This window comes from Theropithecus gelada, chromosome 4 (assembly GCF_003255815.1).
Source record: "Theropithecus gelada isolate Dixy chromosome 4, Tgel_1.0, whole genome shotgun sequence".
NCBI lineage: Eukaryota > Metazoa > Chordata > Mammalia > Primates > Cercopithecidae > Theropithecus > Theropithecus gelada.
In genome coordinates, this window is record NC_037671.1 from 32,113,716 (window position 1) to 32,128,269 (window position 14,554).

General features: G+C 36.7%; 1 protein-coding gene across 1 annotated transcript; it reads left to right on the forward strand.

Moving 5' to 3' along the window:
• Positions 1-13,237: 13,237 nt before the first annotated feature.
• LOC112622551 (olfactory receptor 10C1-like) lies at positions 13,238-14,188 on the forward strand. The gene has a single exon (XM_025382322.1). The coding sequence runs from the start codon at positions 13,238-13,240 to the stop codon at positions 14,186-14,188; it is 951 nt and encodes a 316-aa protein (XP_025238107.1).
• Positions 14,189-14,554: the final 366 nt, after the last annotated feature.

Genomic DNA, 14,554 nt, shown 5'->3' on the forward strand with positions numbered 1-14,554 from the left:
TAGTCCTAGTCATGTTAACTCTTACTAATCTCTTGACTAAATATAATACTAAATTAATTTAATGAGTGTATTGCCTTCAGTCCTTGGAGTTTTATTCATATTAACTTAATTACAATAAGCAGAAAGGAGAATTTACCTTCCCCAACCAATAGTATCTTTCATCAGTGGCAATTTCCATATTCTATAATAGAAATGCACTAAAAAGCAGCAAGAAGATAAATTAAATTGAATGGTTAAGAAACATATTGAGTAAATTAGAGATTTAACGGAGCTCCAATGAAGTCTCCGTTTTCCTTAATCTTCCTAGATCCAATACCTTTTTATAACAAACATTTTGTAATAAGTCTTTACTATCTGTATTCTTGAAAACCTCTTTACTTAGTAAACTCTTAGCAAACTCCTAAGTAAAACTTAGTAAACTCTGAGTTTACTAAGTTAAAATTGTGGATTAAAATATGATTCCTAAAATATAGATTATATAATTGTTAAAAATTCATTTTTCTTACTGAGGTAATAAGAGCAAACACACTAATGAATTTGTTTTCTTTTATGCAGTTTCTGTATTGCATGCAGATTTATGAGCCAATATTTAGTTCTAAGCACAAGATAATCAGGCTTCTAAAATTCTGGCTTTGGTATTACCAGCATATAGTATCACAGCAATGAGAAGATTCAATAACACCTTTTATTACAACAATGGCTTTATTCTGGTGGGCTTCTCTGAATGGCCCAGACTAGAAATGGCTCTTTTTGTGGCCATCTCCATCTTCTACATAATGACCCTCGTTGGGAATTCAGCCATCATTATCTTATCCTGCCTTGATCCCATACTCCATACACCCATGTATTTCTTTCTGGCCAATCTCTCCTTTTTGGACCTCTGCTATACAACTTCCACTGTTCCCCAGATGCTGATAAATATACGGAGCCACCAGAGAGACATTAGCTTCATAGGATGTGTAGCTCAACTCTTCATCTTCCTTGGTCTAGGATCCACTGAATGTGTACTTCTCTCAGTAATGGCCTTTGATCGTTATATAGCAATTTGCCAGCCACTCCATTACATGGTTATCATGCATTCTCGGCTATGCCAGCAATTGGCAGCAGTGGCTTGGGTAACAGGTTTCAGCAACTCCTTGGTGCAAACAGTGCTGACTTTCTTGTTATCTCGCTGTGGTCAATACCAAGTGGAGAATTTCTTCTGTGAGGTACCTGCCATGCTTCAGTTATCATGTGTTGATACATGGATCAATGAAGTGGAGATGTATGCAGCTGTGGTGGTCATAAAGGTCATCCCAGTTGGATTAATTCTGTTCTCTTACATCAACATTGTCAAAGCAGTAGTAAGCATCCAATCTTTTGAGGGTCGCAAGAAGGCCTTCAATACATGTGGGTCTCATCTGCTGGTGGTTATTATGTTCTATGGCTCTGCCATTAGTGGTTATGCATATATGGCACCTAAGAGCAACACAGCCAAATTGAAGGGCAAGCTTCTTGCACTTTTCTATGGACTCATAACTCCAATGCTCAATCCCCTCATCTATACCTTGAGAAATAAGGATGTTAAGGGAGCAGTGAAGAAGCTACTAGGAAGAGAACAAGAGCAAGGTCAGAACATGGCTTAGGAGAATGCAGTCCTCTTACAATTCAAATTCCACACTCCCAGAATGCCAATTGTCAACTGTCAACTGCCAACTGCAATGTTCCATTATTCCTCCCATCCCCAAATAACAGTGGCTGATTGTGACTATTGTTATCTATGTATTTCATAGCAAGAAAATTATTTATTATCCTTCCCCAGAAATAATGAAACAGAGCTCTAAAAATAATGAATACCCATAGATTTTAACAAAATGTTACATTTTTATTAATATATGTTGTTTTTCCTAATGAATTTTAAAATTAACCAAAATGAATTTTTTTTATCACCTAGCATGTTAAAACTAATGATTAAGAAAATAATCATAAGACTTGTTTAGAAAGAAAGAAAATGACTCTTTGAAATGACTAAATCACGCCACAAAATTAGAATGCACCCATAAATAATCAAGAGAAACTTCATTTTCTCCTTGCATATTCTTTCTTTTGGATATTGTAAGCATAGTTGTCTTATCTAATTTTATTTTATCTAATTTTATTTTAGTCAGTGTTAGGATGGTATATTCTCAGTGAGCCAAATGCATGCTGTAGTCATCTACACTGTTTGGGAGAAAAAGGAGTGCAAATATAGAAAGTTCTGTGCAATGACTGTGCCTACTTATTCTCTTAGATAATCCTAACCATCCCTTTTAGTGTATTCCTTTATATCTACACCTCATTCTACAGAAGTTTTTCTTAATGGCTAACATATGGAGGACGCATATGTCTCTCAGTAATGGACTTTGATTTAAAAACATATTGCTGCCCAATCAGTATGCATTTTATTGTTGGTGCTCAATAATCTTAATCAGCATTATGATAGCTATTCCCAGCAGGCCAAATGGAAAATAGCAATTCTTTTCAAACTGAAAGACAAGAAATCCAGTAGTTTCTGACCTTCTTCCTGTATATAGGATATGTATCCCCAATACCCTATTTCAGAGACTCTACATCATTATGTAATGGTTGGTGGATGAAAGGCCTATAACTCATTTAAAGTGTCTGGTTTTGACATTATAAAAAACTCTTGGCCTGACATGGTGGCTCAGGCCTGTAATTCCAATTACTTTGGGAGGCCAAGGCAGGAGGATTGCTTAAAGCCAGGAGTTTGAGACCAGTTTGGGCAACATAGTGGGACCCTCATGTCTACAAAAAATAAAAAATTAGCAGGCATTGTGGTGCATGCCTGTAGTCCCAGTTACTTGGGAGGCTGAGGCAGGAGGATCCCTTAAGCCCAAGTGGTTGAGGCTGCAGTTAACCATGATCATGCCACTGCACCCCAGCCTGGGTGAGAGAGAAAGACCTTGTCTTTAAAAAAAAATCTGGGCCGGGTGCGGTGGCTCAAGCCTGTAATCCCAGCACTTTGGGAGGCCGAGACGGGTGGATCACGAGGTCAGGAGATCGAGACCATCCTGGTGAACACGGTGAAACCCCGTCTCTACTAAAAAATACAAAAAACTAGCCGGGCGAGGTGGCGGGCGCCTGTGGTCCCAGCTACTCGGGAGGCTGAGGCAGGAGAATGGCGTAAGCCCGGGAGGCGGAGCTTGCAGTGAGCCGAGATCGCGCCACTGCACTCCAGCCTGGGCGACAGAGCGAGACTCCGTCTCAAAAAAAAAAAAAAAAAAAAAAAAATCTGAAAGAACATTTCTCCTAGCAATATATCTCATTATATTTTTATCATTTATTATCATCTCATGGAGATTATGATGTTCTTCATTCCGAATAGAAAAGAAAAAAACAGATGGGACATTCATTTGTGTGAATTTACAGTAGAAAAACGTCAAAAAGCACCCACCCTCAAAGATTGTAATGCAATGGTCATTTTATTAATAGTGACATACGCTTGCCCTTTACAGATATTTGGGCAGTGGATACATAGTTCACTTCTTCCCACAGAGCACGGAAAATGAAGAGCTTACAGATGTGATAAAGTGTCTACCATCTTTAAAGAATATATATAAAATACATTATACATATATGCAATATATATACAATTGACTCTTCCTCTTCTATTATGAACTGCACACATTTTAACACTATGAAAATACAAATATCCTTGTTTTGTGTGTATATATACACACACATATATAACATATGTAAATATATAAATACATTTATGTGTGTCTAGTATTTCAGAAGGATATATAGGAGTTGGAAAATTAGGTTTCAAATAATATAAATATCATAGTCACAACTATGATAGAAGAGTAGTTGTGACTATTGGAAGAGTTAATATTGTTAAAATGTCCATACTACCCAAAGCAGTCTACAGATTTAATGCAATCTCTATCAAAATACCAAGGACATTCTTCACAGAAATAGAAAATATAATTCTAAAACGTATGTGGAACCACAAAAGGCCCAGAATAGCCAAAGCTATCCTAAGGAAAAAGATCAAAACTGAAGGAATCACATTACCTGAAACTGACTTCAAATTATACTACAGAGCTATAGTAACCAAAACAGCAGGGAACTGGCGTAAAACAGATACATAGACCAAGGGAATAGAATAGAGAAACTAGAAACAAATCCATACACCTACCGTGAACTCATTTTCAACAAAAGTTCCAAGAACATACACTGAGAAAAAGACAGTCTCTTCAATAAATGCTGCTGGGAAAACTAGATATATATATAGGCAGAAGAATGAAACTATACCCCTGTCTCTCACCATATAAAAAAAATCAAAACAAAATGGATTAAAGACTTAAATATAAGACTACAAATTGTGAAACTACTATAAGAAAACTTTGGGGAAAATCTCTAGGACATAGGTATGGGCAAAAATTTCTAGAGCAATGCCCCGACAAGCACAGGAAACCAAAGCAAAAATGGACCACTGGGATCACATAAAGTAAAAAGGCTTCTGCACAGCAAGGGATACAATCAACAAAGTGAAGAGACAACCCACAGAATGGGAGAAAATATTTGCAAACTCTCCATCTGACAAATGATTAATAATGAGCGTATATAAGGAGCTCAAACAACTCTACTGGAAAAAATCTAATAATCTAATAAAAAATGGGAAAAAGATCAAATGGCAAACAGATAAATGGAAAGGTGCCCAATATCATTGATAATTACAGAAATGCAAATCAAAACTACAATGAGATATCATCTCACTCCAGTTAAAATAGCTTATATCTGAAAGACAGGTAATAACAAATGCTGGTGAGGATGTGGAGAAAGGGAACCTTTTGTACACTGTTTGTGGGAATGTAAATTAGTACAAGCACTATGGAAAATGGTTTGGAGGTTTCCGAAAAAAACTAAAAATTGAGCTACCATATGATCCAGCAATACCACTGCTGGGTACATACCCCAAAGAAAGGAAATCGGTATAGTAAAGAGATATCTGCACTCCCACGTTTGTTGCAGCACTGTTTGCAATAGCTAAGATTTGGAAACAAATGAAATGTCCATCAACAGATGAATGGATAAAGAAAATGTGGTACATGTACACAATGGAGTTCTATACAGACCTAAAAAGAATGAAATCCAGTTATTTGCAACAACATAGATGGAACTGGAGATCACAATGTTAAGTGACATAAGCCAGGCACAGAAAGACAAACATTGCATGTTCTCACTTATTTGTGGGATCTAAAAATCCAAACAATAGAACTCATGAACATAGAGAATAGAAGGATAGTTACCAGAGGTTCGGAAGTGCCAGGGGATGGTGGAGGAACTAGGAGTGGTTAATGGGTACAAAAGAACAGAAAGAATGAATAAGACCTACTATTTTATAGCACAACAGGGTGGCTATGGTCAATAATAACTTAATTGTATATTTTTAAATAACTTGAAGAGTGTAATTGGATTGTTTGTAACTCAAAGGATAAATGCTTGAGGGAATAGATATCCCATTCTCCATGATGTGATTATTTCACATCGCATGACTGTATGAAAACATCTCATGTACCCCATAAATATACACACCTACTATGTACCCACAAAGATTGAAAAAATAAATGAAATAAAATGAAACAAATAAAATTAGAAATCATGAGGTAATTCCCAGGAGAAGAACTTGAAACTGATGTTGGGAAGTAGCAGAGACTGACTGCACAGCTTGTAAAAATGGTTGTATCCTTTGCATTCCAGGAAAGGAATGACAAAGAGTCTTCATCTCCTTTGCCAAATGGGGAGGATTCTGAAGGAATGTCCCACTTCAACACCAGTGCTGGGATTGACTGACTATGTCTGCTGTGAACATAGGATAGAGTGTTAGCATGTGTGCAGGTATTTCTTCCTTCTCAGTGGCATGTTCCAAGAGACCATGAAGTTATAGAGCTTTACAAGTTTTCACATGAGCTTTGGCAGCAAAATAAATTTAACAGAATATCAAAATTTCTAAAGGACTTAAAACCAGCTCTAGTGAATTAATAGTATTTTATGCTTTTGAACAGCAGAAGCTGTACCTGTGTACTTGTCCACAAATGCTTACCCAGTAGATATTACCATGCTCCAATTAGGCCCATTTTCTCCAAAAGGCTGCAATAAAACAAAGGTTATAAAAAAAATTAAAATAAACAAAAAAAATTAAGTCCAAACTAGCAATGCCACAAAATAAATACATACTGGTTAGTTAGTAATATATTTGCTCTTTTCTAAAATAACAAATATAATGCTTTTCATTTAATTTAAAAATTATCCTATTATTATAAATATTTTAATATATTATCATGTTGAATAAATGTTAATGAACTCTATTGTTAATTGGCTCTACAATCAACAGAGACAACCTACAGAATGGGAGAAAATATTTACAAACTACCCACTGGACAAGGGGTCAATAAAACATACAACACCTGATTGTACTGATCGATAAAGGCACCAGAGTATTTTAGAAGAAAAAAGGCAACGATAGCACTTCTTTTAGCCAGGCATCTCTTAATTACACAACTTTGTACAATGCACCAACTGCACAAACATATCTAGTAGCTATGAAAACTTATCTTTATTTTCCTCTCTCATACTTCTGCTTTCAATCTTTTCTTCATCAACAAAAATTTCCATTATTAATTCAACTTGCTACTGGCCTTTAGTATTCCTTCAGTGCTTGAGTAAATTATTTAATTTTATGCAAATTAATGGATGTGTTTTATCATGTCCCAGCAAGTACCTGTGCTCTTTGGTGCTGACTGAAAGGGAGAACTAACTTTCTTAGTCAAGAATAGAGAGTATGCACAATTGCAGTAGCTTTTCTCAACTTAATGGAATCATCTGCTTGAGAGGTTATTCCTGAATCTGTAAGGGTTAGCCTCTGGAGCACATAATGAAAATCCTAAAATACCAGTACCTTTCTAAAAAAATAGAAGTTTATATCTCTCACCTAAAAAAGTTCAGTTTGTCTGGAATTCAGCCTCCTTCTATCTTTCCGTTCCAACATCCCTTAGCTTTGGTACTTGTCCTTCTTGTGCAGGCTAGCGCTTCAGGCATCACATTGAGTTCCAGGACAGCTGAATGGATGAAGAGTGAAAATAAGGTATGCCCTTTCCCTTTAAGGAGCTCTCCCAACCTACTTCAATTTACATTTTATCAGCCAGAATGATTTGTAGGATGCAACAAGCTGCGACAGAAGCTGAGAAATAGATTATTTCTGAATGCATTTGCCACACTAGGTAAATTCATTATTCTGTTACTAAATAAGTGGAGAACGCTAGAGAAGATAGCTGTCTTGCTTATCCCCATAAACTTAATAAAAATCCCTTGGCTTTATATGTAATCCAGAGAATGATAACTGTAAGAACTACATTTTAATCATTTTCAAGCAACCAGATTCTAGTTCAAAGGTACTAAAAAGAGTAAGCCAGATAATATAAGATTATATTATATTAATATAATAGGGCAATAAAAAATTCCAAAGAGGACATTGTGCCTATTTTATAAGGGGGTTATACTAAGGGTAATTTCCTACCCAAATGACACTTTCCTCTTCCTTATTCCTTTTCCTTTATATCATTTAAACGATATATATTCACTACCATACTTACTTTTCTTTAAAACTAGGTACCTTACCGAATTCGTTATCTTTCCTAATATATACTTTTGCTTCTCTATTTTGTTATGTTTACTTTTGATAGGAAAAAGTGGATGCTTTGTGAAACTCATTTGTGACTAGAAGATTATGATAACTTATTAGTTTGAATCTTTTCTAATAATCAGTATAAATATTAACTTCATCAACATAATGTGACATGATAGTTGCTTGTGTAGGTTTTTTAACTATTTTTGATGATTATTATGCTTAATTCATACAAAAGTTAAAATCTGAATATTTTAACAGTTTAGAGTGATCAAAGAATTGGTTGCAATAGCACATTTCACATTAATTCATATTGTACTGTGTGCACAGCCTGTGATAGCAATTAATACAGGTTAGTTTTACTTAACTGTTAATTAATCTGCCTTTTATATTTACTACTTTTGCTTCCCAAGTGAGACAGATCTGTCCATGAAAATCAGGAAGTGGTTGAGAGATTCAGTCAAACTGCTTCCTGATATTCTCTAGTGAGAAGACAATGTAAGTCCCTAGGGAGGAGTGTGGCAGGATAGGGATTCAAAACACAGAGAGAACTGAAGTATGACGTATTCATATCCCATTGCTTTTTAGGAAGAATTATGTAATCCTTATGTAACTAGCACAGCCTCTCTCTCTCTCTTCCTGTGAGTGAGTGTGTGTGTGTGTGTGTGCGTGTGTAGCTGAGGGCATTGCTAGAAGGGATATGGTGCACTCTCACGAGGCACCCAGTCTTCCTGAGATCAGATACTGTTTCTGACTGCAACAAAGTCTTCTCAGCACATTCTCAGGAGTGAAGATGGGGCAGATTTACATCGTTTGAATTTGGGAAGTTATAAGGAGCTGGTGCAGAGAAAATCAGGAAGTGGTTCATCAGAAGCAAAAATCATCTATTTTTTCTCTCAAATGTTATGATTAAAGGTATGCAACATAGCTGATGCCTTAAGAAAAGAGGGCTGTGGAAGACAGTGAATTAAGGTGTAAAAATGTACAGCCAATACCTAAAGAAATTGTCAGTTCAGGTCATTATTTAAATTAGTTATTTTTTCTTTCTCTGAAGTACAACTCAGCTTCTTAGTACTCCTGTCACAAAATTGCCATAAGTTGTTCAAAATTAATTATTTCATAGGACATTGACATAGCTCTTATTTTTGGGAAATGGACATACGATTATCTTGTACATGGTAATTCTGTCAAAAGATTAAGCAGTTTCTAAGGGGTTAAGATATCACCCAGTTAAACATTAAGTCCTTGATGAAGTGACTATGGGGAAATAGTAGAAAACAATGGGTGGTCCTATCCATAATTTTTAATAACTAATTTACATAAATTATATGCACTTCTAAAGTGTTTAAAAGGATTGTATCATAATTAAGGTTAACATTTATTGTATTTTGTATGCCAGAAAGTGCATTAAATGTTTTAGATACAATATTTAATAGTGTATCACATGTTTTCTTTCTGCTGATAGGAAACAGAGAAACACTTCACCATGAAAACAGATGAACTAAGGGACTGAGCCAGGTAAGGAACACTTCTAAATATGCAGAGCCAACCTAAAATGAATGACTTGTGCTGGATTATTTCCAAAGTATAACTACAGAGAGTGTGTTCATCTTAGATCTGGAGTCTGTGTAAGGTGGCATGAGGATAAGTCATTGACCTATCAAAATTAACTTACGTCCTTCCTCTGTCTTTTTCATAAATCCAACCACTGAAAGTTCATCTTCTTATTGAAACCTTCAGAAACTTTCCAGTGTTTAGTGCCAACTTAAGGTTTTGTAACATTAAATAAGAATCTATAAAACATAATTTATCAATGGGTGTGAAACCCCATCTTTTCAGATTATGTCACAGTGCCAATTTGAATGACTTGATTACTGACTCTTAATATAGATTATTTTATAGGTTGATGGTAACAGAATATTCCATGCAATGTCCTATGAGTTCATTAATATGAGGCTTTAAAGGGCAGAAGTTTTGCATTTTAATAGCTATTTCTTACTTTTTATTCATGGTTTGCTTCTACAATGTTTGCATATTTATTTATTTATTTATTTATTTATTTATTTAGAGAGAGGGTCTCACTCTGTTGCCCAGGCTGGAGAGTGGGGGTGAGTTCTTGGCTCACTGCAACCTCTGCCTCCTGAGTTCAAACAATTCTGCCACCTCAGCCTCCTGAGTAGCTGGGACTATAGGCAATCGCCACCGTGCCCGGCTAACTTTTGTGTTTTTTGGTAGAGACAGGGTTTCACTATGTTGGCCAGACTGGTCTCGAACTCTGGACCTCAAGTGATCCACCTGCCTCAGTCTCCCAAAGTACTGAGATTACAGGGATCAGCCACTGTGCCTGGCCTGTTTGCATTTTTAAATCAAAACAATTCATCAAGAAAACCAGAAAGTGCTTCATCATTCTATCTTTACAAAGAAACGATAAATCAGAAATTTTAGGTCAAGAAAACGTATCAGATGAGAGACAGAAGCAATATCCACGCCAAATTGTTCTACTACCTACCAACGTTTCTGCAGGCCCCTGACAGTTCTTCTTCCAAAGGTAGTGATGAAAATAAAACATTTTTGGTATGTTTACAAAGCTGACCTCTATTACATAGACCTCAGCGTGCCTAGACTAGGGTCAATAGGTGAGGAGTCCTAAAAAACAGTAGAAAGTGTAATTAAAAGTCAGATTTTACCTAGTTCAGTGCTATTTTGAGTGATAGGAAGGGAGAGGAGAATTTTGCTACATTTGTTTGTATTCTCACTTTCAGTGAGTCCCATACATTTATTTTTATACGATTTGGTATTTATTCCTAGATAGAATACCATGCATTGTCAGTTACCTTGGAAGTACTCACAGACATTCACTATGTCTGATATTGTATACTTTTTAGTTGTTATTACTGAACTTTGTTAGATTTTAAACTGTACTTATCATTGGATGCATGCTTTCATTCATCCCGTGAGTCTTAAAAGTATCAAGCGATTTGCAGAGTGCATTAGCCTTTGTGGTCAGTCTTCACTGTGTCCGACCCACTACTAGGTGCCTCCTGTTCCCCAACACCCACTAACTAACCCTCATCCCCAACACAGACATTTGCATTTGTTGTACACCCTCTAAATGGGACAAGGGTTTTTATGAAAGGAAATCTTCATCTTATCACCAGTTAAGAAACAATCAGACATTCTTCTTTCCTGACTGGATTTTCCTTTTTGTCCTTCCATCAGTGCCACTGAAAAAACTATGGAAATAGTCACTTTGGAAATAAGGAGATACAATGGGTAAGATATATAGCTGCACTTTTAACTGACAAGTGAGATGACAAACTTTCTACATACAGAGCTTTCTATGAAACTGCATTAAATATTATTGAATAATTAATCAATTTAAGGAAATCTTTTGTGTTCACACACATGCACAGAAAGATAGGTAGGCTATTGTCTCAGTTTTCTTTGGCTCAGCCTGAAGTGAATTGTGTTGCTTCATGAGAAATATAAATATTAAAATTAACTGCAATGCAAGGACAATGTTTATACAGGCTTTACTATGTGTGTGAATGCTTTGTAATAGACTACTCAATGTGCAGGCAATTCTTCCAATAGCCATATGTCTTGAGGGTCCATGCAATCATGCAGAGTTGCTGCTTCATATTTAACAGTATTTTGATTAATCCACTTGTTCTTCATCTTTAACTTTTTAGTTAAATGTTGCTTAGGTGAATAGTACTCAATTTAATAGATTTAAATGATCTATAATATACAACTATTTTTCCCTAAGACATAGCATTCAGGTGGCATGTTTATGTATGTATGTATGTGTGTTTGTATTTCTTGCATTTCTTCTCTCCATGATGGTAGATGAATAGACAAAGATATAAAATAGAGATGAAGATGTTGAATAGAAGGAACGATTAGGAAGTGTGTTGTAAAATTTCCCAACAGGTAAAATAGAGGAAGATAAACATATTGCGACAGTACATATGTGTATATGCACTGCTATACCTGGTACTTACTGAGCACCTAATTACTTTCCTAAGTGATTGTGGGAATTAACTTAATCATCACAGTAATCTCATGAGGAATCCAAACTGCAGTACACCAACTGCAAGGAATATTTTGTCAAGAGTAGATAATTATTAGATTGAGAGAAAAATAACTAACATTTGAGATTCTTGAGGGAGACCAGATTTAATTTCAGAAAATAGAATATGTACCTATGGGCAGAATATATAAGCAGCCATAGTAAAACTTAGCATTAAAAATTTTTTTTCATTACATGAGATCTTAATTGTTAAGGGTGCTAGGTATAATGGCAAGCAAAAATAAATAAATGAAATCCCAGATGCAGTACCTGTGTCTGGGGCTATTGTCAGGAAGAAATTAGCAAGTAATTGTCACCAGAGTGGTAAAAGTGCTATCACAGCTGTTATAGGGTGGTGAAAACACAGCGGGGTTGGAAGGGGGGTCATGTAACTGACTACTATGGGGATGAAGGTGAAGGGGAGTCGGAAAGAGTTTCCAGAAAGAAGACAAAACTATGCTGGAACTTGAATATTGATAGGCGATTTACTAGGTGGACAATTAGTGAAGCAAATGTCCAGCCCCCCATGGGAAAATGAGCACAAACAAAAGAAAGTATGTGTAAGCAAGGCATATACTCAACATGCAAGTAATTTGATATAACTGTAACATGAGGCCCATTTGGGTAAGGGATGAAATAAAAGTTTCTATCAATTGTCAGTGGCCCAGCCCATAGATTTTCACGAACCTTATTAAGCACTTTGAATTTGCACTTGCAGGCGATGGTAATTTTTATTTAGCAAAGAGCAGTCTGATAGAGAAAGAGTGGCAGACGAGAAATATTAAAAGTAAAAACATTAGTTGCTATGACAAAAATTATCTAAGCAGTACAATATAGATAGGATTTGAATGGCTGTGATGCAACGTTCACATGGTTGTCCCTTCTTGTCTTTCACGTCTTAGCTCATGCTCCTCATTCTCAAGAATCCTCTCTGACCACCTGATCTCAATTGGTTGGCCATCAGGACATGCCCTCATTTTAATTCTCTGTATCATAGCAATTATTTATTTATTGAATAATTAATTTGTTTTACTGTACTAAAGTATAATTTCCATTTGGGGAGAAATGCTTTTTGTTTATTGTTGAATCCCAAGATCGACAACAGTAACTGCAAAATACTCTGGCTCAATACTTGTTGAATGAATGAATGAAGAAAGCAAGTCAGTGTCAAGATAAATGGATAGGTACAAGAGGCCCTTTATTTGGTAGTATTTGACAACTGATTAAAGGAAGGGATGAAGGGAGAATTGAGCTAAAATTAACATTTTAAACTTTTATGCTTGGTGATTATATTTTGGACAAATCAACTGAGATAGTGAACACAGAATAGGATTTGGTTTGAAAAGGTATGGGGATGAGTGTAATTTCTGAATTTTATAATGCAGGTAAGAAATTCATTTCTCTGATTTACTAAAACTCCTAAAAAGTAATAATGACTTATTTCCCTCATCCAAAGGAATCTTTTTAGTGACTTTGGTGTTTCTCTTTCCCAGGTCATGAGTCTTAATTGTTCCATGTGGCAGGACAACAGCATGTCTGTCAAATACTTTGCGTTTGCCAAATTCTCTGAGGTCACTGAACAGTGTTTCCTTCTATTTTCCCTCATCCTACTCATGTTCTTAGCATCACTGACAGGCAATGCTCTCATAGCCCTTGCTATCTGGACCAACCCAGTCCTCCACACCCCCATGTACTTTTTCCTGGCCAACTTGTCTCTCCTGGAGATCGGCTACACTTGCTCAGTCATACCCAAGATGCTGCAGAGCCTGGTGAGCGAGGCCCGAGGAATCTCTCGGGAGGGTTGTGCCACACAGATGTTTTTCTTTACATTGTTTGCTATCAGTGAATGCTGCCTTTTGGCAGCCATGGCGTTTGACCGCTACATGGCCATATGCTCCCCATTGCACTATGCAACACGAATGAATCGTGGAGTGTGTGCCCACTTGGCAATAGTTTCTTGGGGAGTAGGATGCATGGTGGGCCTGGGCCAGACAAACTATATTTTCTCCTTGGACTTCTGTGGCCCCTGTGAAATAGACCACTTCTTCTGTGACCTCCCACCTATCCTGGCACTCGCCTGTGGGGACACATCTTATAATGAAGCTGCAGTCTTTGTCGTGGCAATCCTTTGCATTTCCAGCCCATTTTTACTGATCATTGCTTCCTATGGCAGAATTCTAGCTGCAGTGCTGGTCATGCCCTCACCTGAAGGCCGCCGTAAAGCTCTCTCCACCTGTTCTTCCCACCTTCTTGTAGTAACACTCTTCTACGGCTCAGGATCTGTCACCTACTTGAGGCCCAAGGCTAGCCATTCACCAGGAACAGATAAACTCCTAGCTCTCTTCTACACAGTGGTGACATCCATGCTGAACCCCATCATCTACAGCTTACGGAACAAGGAAGTTAAGGCAGCTCTCCAGAGAACTGTGGCAAGAAAAAAATTTTGACCCATAGTTAGGTACCAGAGGACTTTGAAAATTTGCTTCTTGGAAAAGATGTACAAACAGCCTAAAAGTTAACAAACAAACAAAAAGCTGTGTACTCTCCCACATGTCTTGTAAGGAGCTTCTTTAGTTACAGTGATGGTAATTTTTGAGTCATCTCTGTACTTAGAGTATAAAATTACCAGTTTATACCTCAGAAGCCAGGCAAATTCTTACTCTACACGCTTAGGCATTTTCTAGCCCCTGAGGGGCCTATCTGACTTTTACTTTGGTCACAAGGGGGTGTGTTCTTAAAGGTACCTGTCCCCTATGATTCTTAATTACCTAATAATTCTAGAAAGTTTATTATTTCCTTCCATAAAAATGTCT

Coding starts and splice junctions, on each gene's coding strand:
- LOC112622551 (XM_025382322.1), top strand. CDS start 13,238: ATGAGTCTTAATTGTTCCATGTGGCAGGACAACAGCATGTCTGTCAAA.